This window comes from Aotus nancymaae, unplaced genomic scaffold, assembly GCF_030222135.1.
Source record: "Aotus nancymaae isolate 86718 unplaced genomic scaffold, 86718_ANA_hifiasm-v0.15.2.pri h1tg000108l, whole genome shotgun sequence".
NCBI classification, from domain to species: Eukaryota; Metazoa; Chordata; class Mammalia; order Primates; family Aotidae; genus Aotus; species Aotus nancymaae.
Window position 1 is genome coordinate 21677716 of NW_026988523.1, and position 25289 is coordinate 21703004.

The 25289-nt window shown below is 31.1% G+C and overlaps 1 protein-coding gene across 4 annotated transcripts in view; it reads right to left on the minus strand.

Annotated features, from left to right (window-relative positions):
* Nucleotides 1-25289, minus strand: part of BRINP3 (BMP/retinoic acid inducible neural specific 3) — a 523484-nt gene that overhangs the window by 180624 nt on the left and 317571 nt on the right. For all 4 annotated transcript variants that reach the window (XM_012444698.2, XM_064370415.1, XM_012444699.2 and 1 more), the window contains one exon: nt 10815-11005. In XM_012444698.2, coding sequence (XP_012300121.1) covers nt 10815-11005 — 191 coding nt within the window. The remainder of the gene's footprint in view (nt 1-10814; nt 11006-25289) is intronic.

The following is a 25289-nucleotide window of genomic DNA, read 5'->3' on the forward strand; positions in this document are numbered from 1 at the left end:
CTAATGTATTGTTGGTGGGATTGCAAAATGATGTAACTAATATAAAGGGAACATTGGCAATAGTTATCAATAACCAACTCTACAATCCTACATTTAAGAATGTATTTCACAGAATGACTGTAAAATATGCAAAATGTGTATCACTGTGGCTTTATTATTGACAGTTAGCATCAACATAAATGCCTATCAGTAGTAATAAACTTGATTACAACCATTCAGTAGAATACTGTGCAGTCAGAAGGCAGCAAAAATGATTTCTACAGAGATTTCATAAAGTAGATAAAAATTGTTTCATGATAGTTTTTTATAAGACAAGGGGAAGATACAAGTATACAATATATGTATATATTTCTTTAAGCATCAAACACTGGAAGGATTAACCAAAAGCATTTATGAATTTTCACCTACAGGAACAGGAAGGTAACAGGATGAAGAAACACTTTTGGAAGACACATTGTACCATGGTATTTAAGCACTAGAAACATTTTTTTAATGCTTTATTTATAAAATAAAATTGTATTAAAATTTAAAAGCCATTCCTAAAAATTAAAAACAGAAGCCAATGCTACTAATTGTATATCATGTTTGTAAAAATAAAATGACTTAAGAATACAGAACTTTGAATGTAAATCCGCTTTTGGAATATATTCTAAAGACAAAAGTATGAAGAATCAATAAACTTTATTCTGTAGTGAGATGAGCAGTATATTCATAGTAGCATGGTTTTATGCAGTATGTTGTTACATATGAGTATATGGGTATTCATTGTACAAATGTTTCTACTTTGGGTATCTTTGAAAAGTCACTGAAGAAAAAATCATAATGGAATGAGTATTCACAACTTTTGTTCTACATCTGGCCCATGTTTAAAATATACTGTTTCATAACAAAAATATCCTGAAGTAATTGCTAAGTTCGTAATCAATACTATGGCTATTCCCAGATAATTTCACTTGGAAAATACATTAAAAGTTTGAAGAAGCATCCAAGTTCAGCCTTGATGCATTCAATGTTTTTCTACAGATTCTCGTATTTGAAAGGAGGCTTACAAGCTTTTAAAAACATAATAATGAATATTTTCTTCAGTTGATTAACATATTAAATTCTAAACATTGATCCAATTAACCAATTGGACATCAGTCTTGCCTCCTGGAGATGCAAGAAGGTCATTTTAAATATGTGAAGAGAATCATTTTCACCAAGTCTCCTTTGTATAGTAGTGCATATTCCTATTACTGAAGGTGTTCCAACATTAATTGAAAATCTATATGTTGTTGAGCAGAAGAGATAATTAGACCAATGGAAGACATTTTTTCTGTGGATTATGAGGTCCTGGAAGACAGAAATGTAGAATTAGTTATAGTTTAGATGTAAGTGTACCATGTTTTACTGTAGAACAGATTTGGGTTCTAATGCTGGTTTTAATTTAGTAACTGAATATTCTTGAACAGCACATCTTAGGACTCAGTTTCCTCTTATGGAACTTGAGCATCATAATTATTTCCTCAAAGAGCAGCTGTAAGCTGAAATCGACAGCTGTAAAGGGTTTGGAATATGACTGAAATACAGTAAGAATTCAAAAGTTATTCATATATTATTATTCTCTTTTATTCACCACTATTATTCAGAGCTGCATGAATCAACTCATTCCATACCTAGGAGTTTCTAGTAAATTTAACTAGTTATCTTATTTGTGATGAGAAGTCGGCCTTTCCACTTTTATAAATTCTTTAACTCTGTCCTATAGTCTGCAACCTTAAACAGAGAGTAAAGATCTCCCAAAACATTTTTCTAAAATAACGTATTTCTATCTATGTCATTGCTATTCATATAAATACAATATTTCTAAAGATGTCTTTGCTTTTCAGGTAAGTATGGCACATCATTAATATCTTCTTAATAGGATTCCATTTGAGTCATACTTCACCCCCCCAAAAAAGGTGGAGCACATGCTCACCTTAAAACAGTGAATTAAAACAAATTTGATTTAGGAATACTTTGCAAATGTTAGGTTGTCCCATGTCACAACTGAAAAGTGACACATAACAAGAGCTAGAGATCACCATTTCAGCATAGTCCTTGTTGTAACAGTATGAATGGTAATACAATCCTAATGTATATTGAGGCAATTAAAGATGAACATAGGAAAATGGTGGTCTAAAACCATCATCACAAATAAGAGGGGTTTTGTTTTCTATCTATAGGAGATCAAAAACAATTTCTTTTTCAGTGACCAGATTTGCTTGTAAGTTACAGATTAATATGACTTCTTCTATCGTGAAGAATATGTATTTCAGACAAGAAAATCAAATGAGAATATATTAGTGTATATCATAATATACTTTTATTACTAATTCTATTGTTTATGTTTTGATTGGCTTGTTTTTAATTAAAGAATTCTAAAGGCAGTATGACATAATGAGGGAAAATGAAACATGAGGTTTAGAGTCAGGGATGTAAGGGCAAATTCTAGTAATAACACATCATCTCTCTACTTGATGATTGTGGGGCTTTGGTAAAGCTGCAGATGCACTTAGCATTCCCATCTCTTAAACAAAGAAAATACCCTTCTCTCAATTATCTGTGAAGCTTAAACAATATAATCTCTCTACAGTACCTGGTGGAGCATATATTATGAGTGCAATAAATGTTTGCTTTCTCTCTTTTCCTTTTTATTAAGACCTAACGTTGATGAAGAAGTTTTAAATTTTCATAAGCTAGGATTTCATAGTTTTTAAATTGTACCACAGGAATCTATCTGGACCTAGTCATAATTGTTTCTAATGGTTCTCATAATCAAGATATATGGGATTACTAATAAGAGTAGTGGGTTATCATTTCTAATAGCCTGATAGAATCCATTCATAAATTGCTAATGGTTCTTCTCTACAGTAGAATTATAATCCATGTATGCAAAAGCTTCCCTTCCTGATATGCAAGTGAGGCAACCTAAATCTTCAGTTTACATCACCATAATAGATCTTTTTAAGAATACCCTGTTTAAAACCCTTACTTACAACAGAGCACACAACTATTTGATGTAAACTTGTTACCTTGTGCTAAGTTTCAACTTTTGTAAATCATGAATTGTTGAATATTTAAGAAATTTTGACAAGCCCACTCAATTTACATGAAGAATAGGCCTATTTCTTTCCTTTAAGAGATCCTTCTTTTTTTCAATTGTACATAACTATCACACTTTTGTGATTATCTTCTTCACAGTCATTTGAGATTTTTAGGACCAGAGAAAATGCATTCTCAACTTTTACTGTAACTTTTCCACAAGTATTAAATTACAACAATTCATTAGAACCTACGTAAATGACAATGCTAAGATTTGAAAACCGAAATAGTATTATTCAATCAACTAAAAAAAATTGTGTTCAAAAGTCATTTTTATTCATTCTTAAAACAGCTGGGGGTCATAAGCATGACATGGGTTCCAAAGGACATTCACATATTTTGTAAAGTCTAAATGTGATTTTTAAAATGATTCAACATTCTGAGTCTGTGAGGCAGTGAAAGGATTAATGACTGTGGATATAAAAAGATATGATTATTTCACATAGAAATCATGCAGCTGTGTCTTGTGCAACTAAAATTTTGTGGTGGTTTATGGTCATTAAAAGCACATATTGAAGGATGCTTTCATAGAAAATGAGAAATAGGGGATGATAAAACAAACAAACAAAAATCACCATTTTAATGTCCTACCATGGTTGGCTCATAGAATTTGACATTTTTCATGAGATGTGGCCCTTAAAATTATGTATATTTAGACTCTGATCTTCCAATCATCTATGTTGAGTTTATAAGAAACAGAGATTAAAGAACTTTCATACTATTTACTTCCCACTTGGATTTTCTCAATTTGCATTCTCATATACATAGTTATTGAGGGTAGAAACAAACTAAAAATGATGGATAAAACAATGATAAAAAGAATCCTACAGGTAAATCAATAATGACCATGTGGTAGATTGTGTTATTCCTTGCAATTATTTACATCATCATCATAAATGCAAACATGCATACATAGATTCATGGTCCATTGTAGAGATGCATTCCTGATGCATTCTCTTTATTCTGATATTAGAAGGAGAATGCTTTGATCAGTAAAATATAAGTGAGCCAGATGTATGATATAATACAAGTTTGGAGAGGCATCACAAAGTTACCTCTTGCTTTTTACCCCTGCCAGGAGGAAGGCATGTTGCAAAAGAGGCCTTCTTGATTCTCAAGATACATAGATCTTAATCTCAAGATACCCACAGAAACCAACATATAATATTGGCCAGAAACAACAATTTAGTTGTATGATCAACTAAAATTTGGAGTCTTTTTTTACTACTGTGAAGCTGATTTTTATCAGTGGGATTTATTTTATTTTATTATTTTATTTTGTGATTGCTACTGCTCTTGAGTTAGTCTGTTGCCCTATAATGTTTACATTCCACCCAGAAAAAAAATTATGTGCAATTATGGCAGACGTCTTCCTGTTTATTCTACTTCCTTACGTTTGAATATCTTATTGTGAATGCCTGTTTTGCCTTGGAGTGATTTGTAGTTATTAAAAAAATGCTATTTGAGTGACAATCCTTCTCATAGAAGTAAACATTGAAAACATTGTTTAAATTGAATTGTTTGTAGGTTTTACTTTGATGTAGCCTTTTGTCTTAAAAATGTCTAGTTTTTGGCAACAAGAAGCCACATTAGTACTTGTGCTAAAGCCTTGCAATATTTTTTGTTATTATTGCCCTTTTGAAATTATATTGAGTTTGCAGTTATATGTTGCTCTCAGGGTTGATAATCATCCTCCTTAAGCTCCACATGTTAAAGGTACACAGCCTGGTGATATCTATCTACTAATCTACTAATACTGTATTGTGGGGAAAAAGACAGTGTTTTAGAAATAAATATACATCAGAAGAAAAAACATCTTAGAGAAATAGGCTTTTGGCAAGAAGCAGAACCAAATATATCAGGATAGTTAAGAAATAGACATGTTGGCGTAACATCAATTGGCATCTGCAAGATATGGAAGGAAAGAACTAGCCTTACATCACTTTGACAAAGAAACATAATATGTTTTGCAAAGCATCCCAAACAAAAGCAACTGACCTTATAATTATTAACATTTACCTCGAAGAAAAGACTATAAATTTTCTAAGCAAATGTGAAGGTACCATAATACTCTCTACAGTTGTAAAGTAACATGAAGATAAAGGAACCAGAAATAAATAGCTCTGAGGTTCGGTGGCAAAGAACCTACCCTGAGTGAAACACAATTAAGTTACTTCTAATTTTGGAGCTGTTTACAATGATATAACGAGTATTTTTAAAAAACATTTTTAGTATGTATAGTTAAAAACTTCTGCTATTATTTGTTTTAAGATTACTCCTCAGAACAGTTTATTACACTTTAAATTTATATAGAGACTTTAAACAGTGCTGTTTGAACCTAATGTGCATATAAATCACCTGGAGACCTTGTTAAAATATACATTCTAATTATTTAATCTGGGATGGAATCAGAGATTCTGCATTTCTAACAAGCTCCAAAGTGATGCTGATGCTTTTGGTTCATGAACCACACTCAAGTAATGAGGTTCTAAACCATAATAACATTTACTACCAAGTTAAATGTCTGTCTGTATCAGTGACCTAAGTGTTCATTTAAGGAAGATCTTGGGTGTTCTGAATTGTCATAAATAACTCAGTATATATTTGTCAAAAAAGTAGACAGGTGATTTATCTATCTTATCAATGTGCTATATAAAAGAACCAGAAAAATATATAATTAAATGTCCAATATTCTACAACTTAGCATTTATCTTTTACCTTGGTTGCCAGGAAAACCTTTACTAATACCAATTGACATAGAAAGCTGAATTACATTTTGCTCACGTTTCTTCTTATTATTATTTATATAAATGATTTTTAAACCACAGCAGTAGATAATTGCCTTGTAAACAGTTAAAAAATGATTAACATTATTGCTTTTACATCAGATATTTTATTTTATTTACCAGTGAAACCTTAGAGATATATATATAGAGAGAATGAGAGAAACCAATATAGTCTTAAGCAATATTAATAATCTTAAGACTAATTTTAATAAATATCAGTATACCAGTCCTTTTTCTCCTTCAATGACATTTATTTTGATCATTTCCTAAGATAGGAATATTCAAAAATATTTATTTACCTTTCCTTTAAAACAGAATATATATTCTAAGACAGAAACGAATTCCATGGACTTCAAGTGATTATTCATATTTCTTTAAGAAATACATTATTTATGTGTATGTGTGTATGTATCTGGTGAATTAACTTTATTATGTTATAAACTAAAGTGAAAGAAATTTGTACTTCCTAAGAGACCAAGTGAAAATGAGAACAACAACAGTTAATCAATTTTGAAAGAAGGAGGCATATGACAAAGAATTAAAAACTGTCTGTGAATACTTTATACAGAACATAATTCACATAGTGAAAAGTGAGAATTATTTCTGAAATTAAATGAGCATATTCAGAGTTCTTATTCCTATGAAATACAAGTAACCAGAAAAAAATTTAATTAATATTTCATCTGTATTGTATCTTACTAACTTCTGACTTCCGTTTCTTTAAAAGACACACACACACACACACACACACACACACAATATTTTGTAAAACTTCTGAGATAAGTAAACTACGTTGGAGATGTAGTTTTACATATATGTACACACACACATATATACTACATGATAATTGAGGTAGTATGCATTATTTTTAATCACTACTGTATGACGTTAATACTATTTTTGTACATCGATCATCCATTTTTTATTCCAACAATGGAGAAAGTATTTATTGTATTGACACAAAATTAAATATCTAAAAAACACTCAAGTTTAGCCATATAGTAATCAAAAAATACATTAAGAAATATTTTCAGAAAAATATTAAAAAGACTTGCAAATGAAAAACGTATATTGTAACTATTCTGCTAAAAATTTAATTACAGCTTTTTAAATTGTACATTCAGTAACAATGGTCAAACTGAACTTGCTTTTATGTTGCCTAGAATAAAAACTATTCTTCAAAGTTTTTCTAAATTAACAAATCTTATTATATTGTCTATTCAATCCTGAAATAAATTTTGGTCACATATATATATATTCTGAATATATATGTGTACATACACACACACACACACACACACACACACACACATTCGGAAAAGAGAACTTTTTTCTTGCATTCTTCTACAAGAGAAACTATTTTCTGCAAACAATCCTCATCGTTATCATGTGTTTGAAGGCCCACAGAACTGCAGTGAGTTAACAGAAAGGCATAGTGTAGGAAAGAGGCTGCCCATGAGAAACTCCACCTCTTACTCGTCTTTCTCTTGTGGGTGTGCTTGTCAGTAGATCACACACTTCGTTCTGTTCTTCTCTGACTTAGAGTTGAAAGAGGCAGGAGTACTAATGGAGGAACCCAAAACATTCCTGGCTGCTATGACTGGGTGGATAAGTCTATATAATTCAGGAGATGAGGATAAGGGCACATTTAAAATTGTTATAAATATTTTCTAATAACATTTCATAAAAATGTTAATGAATGTTTTGGTCTGTATGTTCCTTAGTCCTTTATCTTTTAAAATTGATCCAGAACACAGTTTTGGTGCTTTTTAGCAGACTATCTTTTTCTCCCTAATAAAAACCCACCAATTTTAAAGTCATCATTTTTTGTTATATGCACTCATATTTTGTATTTTATATTCAGTACACAGATACACTTCTATTTTAGTATTTGTCATATACTGAATTATAATAAAATATATTACAAAAAGTCATTAAATATATTCCACAGCTAGAAATCAATATATCTCAGAAGTACAATCTTTTTCAAGATTGATTCTTTAAATTGAGTAGCTTATTTTAGGTATTCAAACAGTGATGGAATTTGGATATAATTATCCAAAATAGAAGCAAGCTGAATTACTATATTGATAAAACAGTCTGGTGGCTATAAAATGAAATAAATGGGGAAAATAATATATATTGAAGAATGTTTCTTATAATTTATTTTTCTCTATAGATAAAAAGATAATTCAATCACTGGCTTTATCTGTCATAAAATATCCCATTAAAGGCTTCAAGTATGGTACCCAAAATTTTATGTCTACATCAATATGATATACTAAATAACTCTTGGGGGGAAAAAAGCCATTTTTCATTTATTTCCTTTTTATGACTGTAATACTGGTAGTATTTTATAGTCAACTTGTTTTGAAAAACATTTAAATTTAGTTGAAAATTTAGGTACTGAGGAAGCAACTAGTTATAATACGACTAGATTTTTGTTTAAAAGGTTTGCTTATATACATTATACCATAGTGTTACAGTTTTTCCTTGGTCTTAATTAAGAGAAAGAAGTGGAGGGATTAGTTCAAGTTATATGCCACAAACTTCAATTTTTTTTTAATGGAGGAATACAATTTCGTGTTCAATCAGGTAAAACAAGTGAAAATAAAATGATAAACTCAGCCACTACAAAGATTTTAGTTTAAGTACAGTAGCAATAATGTCAAAGTTGCCAGAAATCATTCCTGGTATACATTTTAATTGCAGATCGTTTATATCCTTAAGCTACTTAAATAGTTTCATGCATCTTAACTGAATTATTAACATTACTTAACAAAAATTCCTGCAGGAAAATGAAGTAACATTTTGAGAAGAAAAATAATTCCAGTAGAAAAAACTATTAAAACTAAATCCAAGGAATATTGAGAGATCAGAAAGTAAGGATGTAAATTCCATCTCTTTCCCCCTTTAAGGCAATACTTGAACAAAACTTTTAAATAACTGAAGTAAAAAATCATTCTGAGAGAGCACACTGCCATCATAGGAATGATCAACCTCAAGTGATTAATCTCATAAATTCTGAAACACGGTTTAAAACAAAAAACAAACCTATACCAAACAAAAATGAATCTTAAGGCCAAAATGTGGCATCCATAACACCAAAATAGTAAAATAATTAAATTAAAAAGTCATCATAATTTTGACACTAAGGAACAAGAATATCCATGGTAACCATTGGTGCTTTTTGATCTCTTCTGTCCTTTCCTTCCTTTCTTATCTTGAAAAATATATTTTATCTTCTGAAATACGTATAATTGGTTTGAATCCCTTATATAATAATGAAGTATGTGTTTCAAAATCACTGAATTTTTTTAGATGAGGAGTTACAGAAATAATTTGAATTTTACCTTTCAGATTTTATGGCATTAAAAATAATTGACATTACTAAGCTAAATAGACACAGCTTTCACAGAATCAATCTTCAAAATTATTGAAATATTTCATAAATTTTTGGCTATTTACACTACTATAACAAAAATAGCTCCAATGCATCACATATTTAAATTATACCACACACTGTGCTAAGCACATTTTTTTTTTAACATTTATTCTAACCTTTCCATGTTCCATCACATAGGTTTTTTTTCTCCCCTTTTCTATTAAAAAAATTAAAATTCAGAGAAATTACTTAATAGATTTTAAAGTCTCACAGGTGGCTAAAAAGGGAGAAGTGAAAATCAGGATTCAACAAGAATGTGGCTGATCTCTTTATCTTATTTTATCACATCCATTTGTGGAAGAAGGTAATGGAGAAATAGTGTATATTTATAGCCGGTCTTTCATTTCTGCCTTAGCCACCTGTATTTTTCACCTTTAATGTCTTGAGACTCCATGCCAGAGTTAGTTTCCTAAATGTGCTCAGGCATCTGCTCCTTTTTCAACCTGTTCATGCCTTCTTTATCTACTCTTACTTGGGTACTGATTCTCATCAGTTCTGAATCTTTATTTGTGAACTGGACCCAGTTGGCTCTCTAGATTTGCTTTCATTCAGAATTCTTCCTGAATTCTAACTCGATTGTCCTCTGTTTATATTATACATGTTTACACATATCTACTGAACCTCAGTCGCCTAAGAAAGTATAGTTTTACTTATTTATTCATTTAAACAATAGTTAATGAGAACCTTCTGTATATCAAGTACAATTATAGCCATGGGGTTAAAGTGGTGACCAATAGAGCTAAGGTCCTTATTTTTAAGAAAATATGCAAGAAATACGGATAATACATCAATCACCAAATAATTTCACGATAATAAATACTATGATAAATGCAAAACATGATCATGAAGTAATAGAGAACAATGGGGTTCACTGGGCACTGCTGATGAAAGGATGGTCAGGAAAAGGCCTCTCTGAGAAAGTAATATTTGGGTAGAAAAATGTGAAGATCATTGTGACTGAAAAATAGAGCATGAGGAAGTGAGAGCTGAGAAGAGGTCTGAGTTTAAAGCCAGCATTCATCAGATCATTGATCTAAGGCCTTATAAACCATAGCAAGATGCTTAGACTTTAAGTGGCCAGTTCTCGGTTTCAGTTAAAACAGTGAATATTAACTGACTCAAGTTTTTAAAAGATCTGTGTGGAGGAGGGACCATAGAAGTATTGTAGGAAAAAAAACTGATTAGGTCTTGGTCTAGAGATGCTGGAGAGGAAGTGAGGAAAGAGTTTGATTTGGGGTATATTCTGGTGTAAAAAAATTGACATGACTTGCTGAAAGACTGAGCTTGCAGGTTAAAGAAAAACAAGACATCCTCTAAGGCTAAAAATGAACAAGTTAAATGAATGAATGAGTTCTATAGCTATTCCAACTGTAGCTATCTGGATAATTCACACTTTTCTGTGATTTATACACTTTTATGGACAAGCACACACAGGCACAAATATGTTCAAAGAGCCGTACCTCCCAGAGTAGCAGATAGCAAGAAATGTGTCCCATATTTCTTGATAAGATTTTCTGTGATTTGTTGAAGGGTAGGTCGTCGTCCCAAAAGTCTTATGTTGCGGAAGAATTCAGGGGCAAGAGGCAGAGGAGAGCCAAGGAAATTTCTTCTCTCAACTGCAAGGTTATTTACTTTCCAGCGGCCAAACTCCCTGAAAAGCAAATTTATTTTTATTCATAAATGCATAATCTATCTAAATGTTTTCATTTTAAAAGTTCACTTGGTAGTTTAGCTGGGGTCAGTACATTACAATGACTCTTACTTGTAATATTATGTTGTGTGCTATGAGTAGGAGAAGCAATATTTATAATTTATTTAACTGGAGTGAATACTCTAAAACCAAATCATGTAGAGGAAAAATAAGCCACTTAAAGTGAACAGCTTCTGAGATTAAATATGTATTCATAAAATGACTTCATTATGCCTAGAATATGAATGTAGAGTTACTAAACAATAACAGAACAACTAAGGTATTTTTTTCATATTCTAAGGTATATTGATTGAATAAAAGAATGATTTATATTCATCACCCTAATGTTTTCCTTTCTCTACCCTAATGATTTCCTTTCTCTATTTACTTTAGAGTGGGAACGTAAAAAACCTCAGGGATATTATGGAGCAGCAGAATAACTTTAAAAACATCATCAAAAGAGAAACCAGTTTTTTTAAAAAAAATAATAATGGTTTACAACATATTTGGAAACCGAAATTCAGCTACTGCAATTTCTCAAGACGCAAAGTGATTTTATAGATGAATTTGGCCAAGTTAGAGAAATGAAAGATATGGCTATAAATGTTTTATACATTTCTTAAAAAGAATTTATACATTTACAGTGAGACAAAATCAACCTGATAATAAATTAGAAAAGAACTACAGTAAACTGGGTCTGATTTTTTTTCTCACAAGTGGTCTGATAAAATTCTCAAATACCATCTGCAGGGAAGAACACTCTTTACTAGGCTTAATACTTCAAAATGTGTTAAGTAATATTTATAAAATAATAAAATAAAATGTTGATTAAATGCTTTATGCTCATGTGCCATATTTATTTATATTTTTCTCCAAGAAATGCTTGCAATGTTCCAGGCTCAGTGAATGATAAGGGATTCATCTACTGATGAGACCCATACTGTCCAACTGCAAACAGCCTTTTCCTTTTGTAGAAATGTTTAGGAATAAATAAAAGAAATACATAAAATTAAATTTTAAAAAGTTTTAAATTCTGATATATACTGAATATACACATACAGCCGACTTTGATATGAAATATGACTCTATGAAGTGTGGCAATATTTTACATTACATGGCCAGTGAGGGTAACTCTGCAGAGACAACGTTTGGGCAATATGTGAAGGAAAAAATATAAATTGCTTGGTGCAAGGAGGCAGGAAAAGGATTGACAAAGAATAATGAGGCACAGTGCAAATACCTCCAGGACAAAGAGGCATGACCCTGACAGTTTCTAACTATGGATATTTAGTATGTGTGGCACACATTTGACAGTTAAACAACCCACTTTTGTCACTAATTATATGATTAGAATCACTTTGGAATCTAGGGAAGACTTCTGTCCAAACAAAAATTAGCAGTTTTTCCTTTTTTGAGAAACTCTTGCTATCCCCTTTAAGAATCAGCTCATCTAAACAGTTTTAAATACTGTTGTTCTACCAGGGGTTCTCAAACCCTTGTTGGAGAACCACATTGTGAGTAGTACATACTAGATATGAATCGAAATTCCTAGTGTGTCTCTTTTCCTGAGCACAAGATAAGACATTTACTGATGACCTTTAAAGTCATTGTGGCCATGTGGCTTACCTTGGCCAAAGAAGTGTGAACATGTGTGTATAGCCTGGTACATCAGCCCGGGACGCTGATTAGCAACTGTAACCAGAATTGCTATGGTCCACATATATCCCTAAAGTTTAACAGGATGAACAAGTGAATGAACTGAAAATTAATTCTGTCATGTAAAGTCATCAAGATTATGGGAGGCTGAGGTGGGAGAATCATTTGAACTTAGAAGGTGGAGGTGGCAGTGAACCGAGATCATACCACTGCACCCCAGAAAATATTATGGAATTATTTGGTTTGCTTATTTCCTAGTAATATAATCTAGTATATCATTACTGATGTAAAGTTTTTGACTCTGGGAAATCTTAGGAAGCTAATAAGGAGCTAATGTCTATATATAAATTGAACCTGAGGGGTGCAAGGTTTTTTGTTTTTTTTTAATCCTTGTTTCCTGAAGATAAGGTTCACCTCAGTTACAACTAGATCATGCATTCGTTATATGTTGGAAAAACAAAGCAATGAAGTGTTGAATTAAAAACATGCTGTTGGGTGTGATTATCATAATGAGAACATTTTACCTAAAGGCATCTCAGGATTTCATCCAGATGCTTTTTTATATTAAATAAGAACACTGTTTTATCTAACTAAGTGTTGTTTTCTACTTGGAACCTTCACAGAACATAACTATTTTCCCCATCATAACGTTTCAAAGTCTTTTAATTAAATAGGCACAATCATTAGAGTTTCATGTAACTCAGTCTCTTTCAAGGCACCACTATTTTGTAGAGCACACATATGGGCTATAACCAGTTTAACCAAAACATTACTTTGAAAATATTTTTGGGGAGCATGCTCTAAGGAGCCTTTATTTATTAAAGTTGTATGTTTGCCTGCTAAAAATTCTGGTGTGCAAGCATCTATTATGTATGTCCACACAATGTTTATTTTTCTACAATATTTATCATAATTTTATCCCTACTCAGCTCATAAAAAGGTTGGGAAATAAGAATGACATCACCAAATTTCAATAATCACTGGTAACATAATTGCCACATCACCATTAACCTTTCTTATTAGCATTTAAATATATATAAACAGATAAATGTACTCAGTATATTTAAAAGATATAAACTGCCATGATTTACTTAAAAGTACATATGTATATTTGGTACAGAATTTGCCATTGTTCATATTAGGAATTTTGTATTAAATATGAAAGAAAAAGAAAACTGAAATATACTGACAAAAGCAGGTGATGCAGTAGGTGAAAAGATTTACCTTTAACTGCTAATTTCCACTAAATAAAGTTGTCTAAAGTCCTAAGTGCTATTAGTACATTACTTTTCACGTTACTACATTTGTTGGCTAGTAATTTTATCAATAATCATTAAAATTTTCAGAAAAAACAGAATCTTGAAATAAATATATTACCTAAGTATTTATGTCCACTGGGGACAAATTCAAAACAAAAGTCATAAATTAACTTTCCATACTTTACTAGCGATAACGTCCTAATTACATCTGTAAAATCATACAGATCTTAAGAAATCACATTAATATCAATATCAGCTCCCCATAGTTTTATTAGGTAACTGTTATATATAAAATTGACTTTTAAAAACATTCTTACTTGCTGGGCACAGTGACTCATGCCTGTAATCTCAGCACTTTGGGAAGCAAAGGCAGACAGATCACGTGAGGTCAGGAGTTCAAGACCAGCCTGGCCTACATGGTGAAAAGCCATCTCTACCATTAAAAAAATAAAATAAACTAAAAACTAAAAACTAAAAAATACCCAGCTGTGGTGGTGTGTGCCTGTAATCCCAGCTACTTAGGTGGCTGAGGCAGAAGGATTGCTTGACCTGAGAGGCAGAGGTTGCAGTGAGCCAAAATTGAGCCACTGTACCCCAGCCTGGGCAGCAGAGTGAGAATCTCAAAAAACAAAAACAAAAACATTCTTACCATATAGCTTCCACATCTCACAAATGACACTGTTTTTTATTTAGCTGGTAAAAGGAAAATGTTTCAAATGGCCTAGATGACTATAGCACTGAAGCCAGTGTTTAAAAAACAGCTAAATGCTCAGCAATTGGCAAGTTAAAAAATTCACTCTCTTATTTGCCCCTTGATACATCAAATTTTTAAAAAATTTAATAGTAGTAGGGTTTAAATTTTTTTTTTAAGCTTGGGAAAAATTTTTGGATGACGCTAGAAATTTAGCAGAATGAATCTATGCAAATAAAATACTGGATATAAAAGCCCACCCACAATATGACCTATGTAAAAAGTTTACATGTAGGATTTCTGAGAAGCACTGATTAATAACTATTTGATTTTGAAAAAGCTGCCAAACTCATAGTAGACTACAGGACACAATTAGCATGACTGCATTAAAACAACTGCCATCTGAGTAGAGCAACAATACTTAATTGTAGCTGTAACTTCTTGACCATCATTAAAACAAAAAGATGAAGGTGGGGCTATTGAAAAGTTTTTAAGGGATGGTCTGATTGATGGCTAATTATGCACACTTCAATTTCTTAAAATATGTTAATATTTTAGGGCTTTGAAATTACTGAAAATAACTTAATTTTATGTTACATAGTTTTAATTAACTTTTAACTTTCATAGTTTAATAGGGTTTTATGCAAACTTTAAAAGAAATACAACACAGATGCAGATATATATGATAATATAGAAATTTATTATGCTTGTTTAAATCACTTTTTTTAACACTTGTTAGAAAATGTTTTATGTAAAAATATACAAACATGCAGCTAATGATCTTCTCATTTGAAGAAAGGAAAATGTGCAAGAATTTTGCTTAAACTTTGCTTTCTAAAGTTTGACAGCATAGTTTAATATCTATTACAAATATTATATCAGCTTATCAAAATTACATTCATATAATTATGCAGATTAGGTAACTATTGATCAGTGTAGACAAGCCAAGAGGCATAGACGTTAACTGAGCTAAAATAAAATAGTCTGTTTCTTTCTGAAAAAAGCAATATGTTGAATGCTTTTATTTTAGCATTTATACTTAAAGAAGTAATTCATTATCTTCATGAATATATGAAAAACATTTGCGTTCATGCATAAATTTTAATATTTTAGATAGGCAATTTCAGTTTTTAAAAGGAAATGGATTTAGGAGTCAAACAGCTGATGTTTCAAATCCTGTCCTCACCAATTTAATTCACAAAATGTAAAGTTTTCTGAATTTTTGCAAGTTCATAACCTCAGTGCTGTAAACACACCTCATTTATGATCATAGCTGTAATAAAACTAATACTAGAGACATTTTGGAGTAAAATTTATAAAACTTAACTACAGTAGTACTGATAACACGGATTACTTCTCACTAATTTTTGGCATATGTAACTTTGTGAAGTGGGTTTATCATGCCAGGATGTTAATTTTTAAAAATATTATAGGCCAGGAGGCTGAGGCAGGAGAATTGCCTGAACCCAGGAGGTGGAGGTTGCGGTGAGCTGAGATCGCGCCATTGCACTCCAGCTTGGGTAACAAGAGCGAAACTCCGTCTCAAAAAAACAAATAAATAAAAATAATTATAGGTTAAGGTAGTGAGACTTTGGTGGAATTATGAAGTAGAAATTTACAGAATTTATAAATAAAATCACTCAAAGAATCTGCACATAAGCATTGTTGGTCCAGGTATAGACTAATAAGTTAAATGCTCATAAAGAAAGATAAATGTGAAATGAATATCTGTTAAGGAAAAAATAATATTTGTTGACAATTTCTTCAATCATTTAAGCAATATTACCACTGAGATTTCTTTATGATGATACAACATCTACCTCAAACATCAGATCAAACTTTTTTAAACCATGGATTATGTGAAGGTAACTAACCAGTTATATAACTGAGGTTACAATAAATTACAACTTCTTGTACTGCTTCAAGTTACATGATGTAAAAAGGCAAGCTAAAGGATGTTTTAAAGAATAACTGCATTTTTAATGACAATAAATACAAATTGCCCACCTTTTAATGAAAATTTTCCATAATAAATATTAGTTTTGAATGATAATTCAGTAGAATTTATGTTTTTTCCTAAACTATGTCTTTAAAAGTCTTAAAGAAATTCCTTTTAAGATGTTTTAAGATTTTTTCCCACCTAGTTTAGGCAAATGAAAATGTGTTGCTGCAGTTCATAGGTTTTAAGGTACAAATAATTGATTTCAGCATGCTCTTAATTTTATGTCTTTCATATATACATCAGATAGAGAAATTGAATATGGTACTTTATGACAAAAAATTTCAGAAAAATGTATAAACTTAAGTTTACAAGGTATAAATTATTCATTCCCCAAATTATAACTATTCAGTTGGAATCAGGCCTGATTGTTAGGATACAAATTTACACACAAACACTTTATAAAATATCAACTGGTAATTTCATTTTTCTCTGGATATCACTCTCTTGTATAGATTAGAAATTGAAATGTTAGCTAACAAGCACATGGTCTTACCATCTTCTATTTGGGATTTATATAATATAAATTTGTTAAATATTACCTACTTTATATTAACTTCAAAGACACTAATAATAAATGGAAACTGCTGTCTTTTCTTCTCTACCATACCTGTCTCCAATTAATTCAGGTCCTCTTGTTATATGCACTTGTAACACATTTTTCTTTTCCTTCTGTGAACTTATTTGTGGCACTATTTGATTTGTGTTTCACATAGATGTAAACTATTCCTTCTTCTTATAAGCACTGTATTTTTAAGACTCAAATGAATGGCCCATAGTAGTCACTCGTTAAATACACTCAGAATCGCCAAATGAATAAATATTCTCATGTGAGCTAAAATGAAATAGCCACCTAAGTATGAGAAAGAATAAGGTTTCTGCCTTGTTAGTACACACTCTGGCTAAAGTTAGCAGAAAATCAAGCTCAGTAGAGAATATACTTCTCAATCATCCTCTTTGAGTGTTCATGTGATTAGGGCAAATGAAAAGTTAACTATTTGTTATAAACTGAGAAACACTAATCGTATGAAAAAACCTACTCCCACTGATATCTAAAATATATGTTTGGAAGTTTAGAAAAATGGTACCACTTCCTGCTAGGGCAGTGAAATGTATAGTTGTGGTACTCCAAGCATCTCACACTTAATACACTTGGAGAAGAGCAATCCAGATATTTCAGCTGTAAGAAGATTTTTAACTTTTCTTATCTGTGCCAGCCATAAGGCAGGGAAAGCACATTGATTTATATAAATTCAGTTTCACCTTCTATGGGATAAATAAATATATCTGACTAGTTTTCTCCTATAAACTTTAAAATGTAATTTTTTATTGATCAGCAGTCAATAAGTTTATAAGTCTGATAGGCAAAAACCAACTTTCATACTAGCGATAATTAAAAATTTCTGGCAGGTAACTTTTACCTGATCATTCAAATTGAAATGATAATGTAATTAGACTTGTTTCTAAGTGATCAACCTATGAATTTTAAACCATTGCACTGAGGTGTGTGCTCTTTTTATCACCTTTTGATAAATGAGAGAAATTTTTTAGAAATAATTTCTCTGAGGCTGTCTACCTAGCAAGAGTTTGAATCCAGGGGTCATACACCAAACCTAATGCCATTAACTTATTTACAGATTGACAGCAACTTTGACTGAAAGGTGGATGTTACTTTTAATGTATGATATCTGTATGTGTGTGTGTGTATCTTTGTCTCTTTCCACTTATTAGGAAAATTGCTTTCAACTTTTCCCCCTTCATTAAGAGATTGGCTGTGAGTTTGCCATAGATAACTCATTATTTGAAGTATGTTCCTTTGATGTCTGTTTTGTTGAGGGTACATATCATGCAGGGATGCTGGATTTTATCAAGTGCTTTTTCTGCATCTATTGAAATAATCATACAGTTTTTGTTTCTAGTTTATTTGGTGAATCACATTTATGGATTTGTATTATGATGAACCATCCTTCAACACCTCTAATAAAACCCATTTGATTGTGATAAATTATCTTTTTGATGTGGATGTGGATTCAATTTGCTAGTATTTAGCTAGAATTTATGCATTTATGTTCATCTGGGATATGGTTTTCCCTTTTTTTTTTTTTTTTTTTTTTTTTTGTCCTTCCCTGGATTTCATATCAGGGATACTGGAACAACAGAATGAGTTAGGGAGGACTCATTCTTCCTCCAGTTTTTTGAATAGTTTTAGTAAGATAGGTACAAGCTCTTTTTCTTTAATCTGTAGCATTTTATTTACTTTGTTTTCATTATTGGCCTGGATAGAACTTCCAGCATTACTTTACACATAAATATTCCATGTTACATTTATCCCATGTTACATGCACGAGTTGTGCAGTGATAACCACTGTTAGAGTTCTGACACTGGTAATTTGTCTACTCTCTTCTTTTTCTTACTAGAGTGCTGCCAATTTTATTATTATTAATTTTATCATTTTCAAAGAATTAGATTTTTGTTGCATTGATTTAATCTATTGTTTCTCTTTTTTCAATTACCTTGATTTTTGCTATTATCTTTATGTTTTCTTCATTTGTTTGGGTTTATTTTGCTCTTTTTTAAATATCTTTGAGGCGGAAGCATATTATTGGTTTGAATTTTTTTTTCTTTTCTAGATATAAGTTTTTTTGTGCTATACATGTCTCTCTCAGCATTACTTAAATCATGTTCTACAATTTTTGATACTTTGTGTTTTTGTTTTCACTCAGTTCTGTGTCTTTTTAAATTTGTTTTGGGACTTTGCTTTAACCTACAGTATGCTTCAAAGTGTGTGGTTTGGTTTCTAAGTGTTCGGAAATTTCCTTGTCATTCTGGTATTGCTTTGTTGTATGCTTCAATTATGGTCATAGAACATGCTCTGTGGATCATAATTTGTTGAGGTTTGTCTTAGGACTCATCAGATGCTCCATTTTATGTGACCCAGGAGCCCTGAAAATGTCTGTGTATTGGGTTAGAGGGTTCCATATATATTGATTAGATCAGATTTGTTGACATTGTTTTGTTCTTCTGTATCCTTGCTGACTTTTTATCAAGTTGTTCTAGCAATTGATTAGAGAGGTGTTGAAATATCCATCTTTAGTTGCAGATTGTTTTAGTTCTTCCTTCAATTCTATTAAATTTTATTTATCATATCTTGTAGCCCAGTTGTTTGGTATATACACATGTAAGGCTAATATGTGTTCATGTTGTATTAATTCTTTATCATTATAGTAAGTAACTGTCTCTGGTAGGTTTATTTGCTCCAAATTCTGCTTTACCTTATACTAATATAGTCACTACTTCTTTTTCTCAATTTAATGTTTGCCTGTTGTATCATTTTCCATCCTTTATTTCCACCTAACTTATATTGTTATATTTGAAGTGTGGTTTTTTCATAAACAGCTTACATAGGAGCTATTTTTTAAATCTCTCCCACCAATGTCTGTATTTTAATTAATGTCTTGTACCATCTCTATTTAAAGTAATGATTAACATTGGAAAACTTGAGTAAAATTTTTTCTTTTGTTTTTTATTCTGTTTCTCTTTTTTCCCATCCTCCTGAGTTCCTTCAATAGTTTTTAAAATTCCACGTTTATATATCAATAGTTATGTTGAGTATGTCTCTTTGTATTTTTTTATTGGTGGCTTTACATACTACAATTTATATACATAATGTATCACAGTCCACCGGGGTCAATATTTTACCAGTTCCCATAGATACCTTACTTTCCTTCAGTTGATTTTACATCTCCCATTTATAATAAAATTTTGTTCATTATTTTCTGTAAATTCCTTTTGAATCATAAAAATAGTGCTGTAATTTTCACTTCACCTGTCAAAATACTTTAGCAAACTATAGCAAAAAAGGTTTTATATTTGTTTTTCCATTTTCACTTTCCATTTTTTCTTAATTCCTGTTATGCCATAATTCCCTCATTTATCTTAGTGTTCTTCAATTTGAGAATATTTGGTATTCTATTTCATTCCTAAAGAATATTTTTGGTAGGTACTGAATTCTGGGTGACAGTTTTGTTATTTTTTCTCAGCACTGGAAAAATGCTGTGCCACTTAATTGTCTTGGCACTACTCCTACCTGGGGGTTGGGCCAATCAGTACAACCCAGCCAGTGCAAGGCTGGGAGTCCCACCCAGCTTTTGTTGGGTTATATAGGAATAAGGACAATTTTTATTTTATTTTATTTTATTTTAATTTTTGAGATGGTGTTTCACTCTTGTTGCCCAGGCTGCAGTGCAGTGGCATGATCTCCACTCACTGCAACCTCCACCTCTTGGGTTCAAGAGATTCTCTTGTCTCAGCCTCCTCAGTAGCTGGGATTACAGGCATGTACCACCACGCCTAGCTACTTTTTTAGTAGAGATGGGGTTTCTCCATGTTGGTCAGACTGGTCTTGAACTCCCAACCTTAGGTGATCTGCCCCACCTCTGCCTCCCAAAGTGCTAAAGTGCTCAAGTACTCGGCCTCTCAAAGTTTACAGGCATGAGCCACCACATCCAGCCTTATTTTATTTTTTATTATGGTGTTTCATGGGAGAAAAATAGTTATTTTCATTATTATTACTTTTTATTTTGCCAAGCTTCCCCTTTTCTGATGCTTTGGCTAGAGGTGCTTTCTCTACATATTTTGAAGTTCTCAAAGGTTTGTCTCATATATAATATTTAGGGTTTTTTTTATTGTTGTACTTAGGAGGAGAAATAGAGGTAAATTCATCTAATTCATTTTCATGGAACTAGAAGCTGCTATAATCATATATTATTTTTAAGTTCCTTTATTTTATAATGGATAGTAAAAATATAATAGCTATTTTAGATGCAAAATACTGCTAAAAGGCTAATAATCCTGTTAATTAGTAAAAGGGTGTTCTTAATGTTTAATGCAGGTTCCTGTGGAAAAATTGAGTTAAAAATCTTTTCAACGAATTTATGCAACCTGCTGAAAATGTATGGAATAAAAATTTTAAAAAATATACAACACTGAACACTCTTCTAGAGTTTTGGGATATACAGAAACATTAAAGAAGTTGTTGAGAAAACAAAGCTAGGTGAGAAAACTATCTCTGTATAATTACATAACTATCTTTATGTTCATTTAATGGTAGAGTTTTCTAAGACTGTAGAAAACGATTACATAACTATACAAAATGTTATTTGTTGAGAGAAAAAGTGGATAGTAAAACCAAGCATTTCTCAAAAAAATTTATCATTTAAACATGAATAATATTGAAACAGATGTATAGTTATAGGAAAACATTTTTTCTACAAATATTTATAGATACAATTTATATGTCTATAGTTCTCTATATTTCTGTGCTGAGAGTGTTTTGGTGCTAATTGTATAGAGATAGAAGCATTTTTCTTAACAATTTTCTGAGCAGTTTTAGGTTAAAAGCAAAACTGAGAGAAAAATATAGAGATAATTCACATACTCCCAACCCCCACAAATGCACAGCCTCCTAAATTATCAATATCTCTTACCAGGTAGCATATTTGTTACAATTAGTGAACCAAATGACACACTATTATTGCCCAAAGACCACAGTGTATGTTAGGGTTCACTTTGGTGTTGCACATTTATGAGTTTGGACAAGTGTGTTTACACATATATGTGATGAAAGTTGTAGTAGAAGTTGTCAAACACACCTCTATAACTCTAAATATATCACACTGTGACTTAAAAAGATAATGTCTATAACAAATAAAGTATCAAATCAAAACCCAGCTACAATTAAAATAATTTTAGTTAATAACAAATATTTAAAATAATAAAAATCCGAATAGCAGCACCAGTAAGAACTGTTCAGTATGTTAATTTTGGGTTTGTATGAACTCTCACTGCAGGATATTAGACACCTATCAACTATACATGATTATTCATATTTGATCTAACTTTTCCCAAAGTGTTCAACCTTTCCTTAAAAATCCCCTCATAAATATCTTGAGCAATTCATGCCACCATGGCTTACTTGTTTCTGCTCACATTTTAAAAGTCTCATGCCTTCCACAGGTTAGACTAGTTTTGGGTTGCTGAGAACATAAATGTGAAAATAGGCAGGAGTCATAGAATTACAGAGTTCCTCTAAATAAGAGTGACTTTTAAATAGTTAAGTGCTCTCTCTCTATATATATTTAAATAGAATCTGAACATTTTACAGAATATAGAAAATACTTGTTTAGCTCCTGTCTGGTGAATACTATTATACGTGCTTGTCAGAAAACGTAACAATGATCATAAAATAATCTTGAAAGTACAGACATTTAGAGTTGTGTTTTGGTTCAGCAACAAGAGAGAAATATTCATTTAAAATTTAGCATCTATAATAAGTTGGCATATCACCTTCATGCTAAGGCCTTATTTTACACTTACAAAAACACAATGATCTAATTCTCATAATTAGACAACATATTTTAATTTTCCAGGTTTCCGCATAAAGAACAAGAGGGAATTCAACTTTTTAAAAATTTGAAGAAAAGATAATGTCAAGACGATCTCCAAAAGTAATTAAGATTACATTTGGTAGAAACAATAATGTTTTTATATCAATGTAAACATAAATTATATAATGATTCTTCTAATGATAATTTAAATATAATATTTTATAGAAAATAAATAATTCAGATAGGGATGGGGTGACTATGAAGATTAGGGTAATCATTCTTTTTCTAAAACAAATATATTGTAATCAGAAGGCCCCCAAATAGGTAATACAGAAGTAATAGTCAATAAAGACTGGAAAAGGAGGGAGTAAAAACTATAAATTCAATATTAAGAAATTAGGCTGCTATATTATGTAATTATTTGACACAGAAAATAAATTACCTTTTAAATATCAGTCATTTATTTCATTTATTCCATTTTTAATCAAAATTACAATTAAGTATTCTATCAAGTAGCCTTACTTATTGTGGTTTAGGCTTGAGTAAGTATTTTACAAATTAAGTATTAGGACACTTCTGAAAGAACTAGGTCAATTAAAAGTTAGTAAAGCCAGAAGTCCAGATGGCACTGAATTCACTCAACAAAATTTAACTACTCTGAATTTGGCTCAGTTTCCATATTCAATTATTAAGGTGATATATGTGAAAATCTGGCAAATTGGGAAATGGAAGATGACTCAGTTCTTCTAATTACAGGGTTAGATAAAATAAGTATCTACATTTCTTAGTTTATTGCAGCACTATTAACAATATGCAAGATGTGGAATCAACTCAAATGTCCATTAATTGATGAATGAATATAAAAATACAGCATTTCTATACAGTAGAATACTATTCAGCCATAAAAATCTCCTGTCATTTGAGCAATATGAATAAACCTGGAGTATATTATGTTAAATGAGATATGCCAGACACAGAAAGACATATATTGCATGATCTCACTAATATATGTCATCTAAGACCTTATTCTCATGAAAGAAGAAAGTAGAATAGTGATTATTAGAAAGCAAAGAGAAGAGGGGGAGATGGGAATAAATTTGTCAATTGTTACAACACCTCAGCTTCATAGGAAGAATAAGTTCTGATCTTCTATTGCATAGTAGGATGACTAGTTAGCAACGATGTTAACATAGAGATATTCTGAAATATACAGATATTTGTAAATATTCAGACATTTTGAAATATCTATAGATTTCAAAAAAAATACAAGAGAGTTTTTAAAATCTTCTCATTGGAAAGAAATGATGTTTAAGAAAATGGATATGCTAATTATCCTGATTTGATCATTACATAATGTATACATATATCAAATATCATATTGTATCCCCTAAATATGTACAATTATTGTATCAATCATAAATTTAAAAAGAAAATTATTTTATACTACATATACATCACATACAGATACTTAATAAAATGCTGTTTCTTCTTTGTTTTGTTGGCAATATTCAACTGAGACCCTGTAAAAACAATGATAACTATAATCACCCATAACTTTATATCAATGTTCTCATTCTTTAAAGAATCACAGTAATTCTGTAAGGGATGTATAACTATACATCTGTTTCAATATTATCCATGTTTAAATGATAAATTTTATTGAAAAATGCTTGGTTTTACTATCCACTTTTTCTCTCAACAGATAACATTTTGTATAGTTATGTAATCGTTTTCTACAGTCTTAGAAAACTCTACCCTTAAATGAACATAGAGATAGTTATGTAATTATAGAGATAGTTTTCTCACCTAGCTTTGTTGAACTTCTAATACTATGTTGAATAAAAGTGGTGAGAGAGGGCATCCTTGTCTTGTGCCAGTTTTTTAAGGGAATGCTTCTAGTTTTTGTCCATTATTAATAGAGTGAACTGGCAACCAACAGAATGAGAAAAAAATTTTGCAATCTACTCATCTGGCAAAGGGCTAATAACCACAATCTATGGAGAACTTAAATTTACAAGAAAAAAACAGCCTCATCAAAAAGTGGGCAAAGGATATGAACAGACATTTTTCAAAAGAAGATATTTATGCAGCCAACAAACATGAAAAAAAGCTCATCATCTCTGGTCATTAGAGAAATGCAAATCAAAACCACCTTGAGATACCACCTCATGTCTGTTAGAATGATGATCATCAAAAAATCAAGAGACAACAGATGTTGGAGAGGATGTGGAGAAATAGGAACACTCTTACACT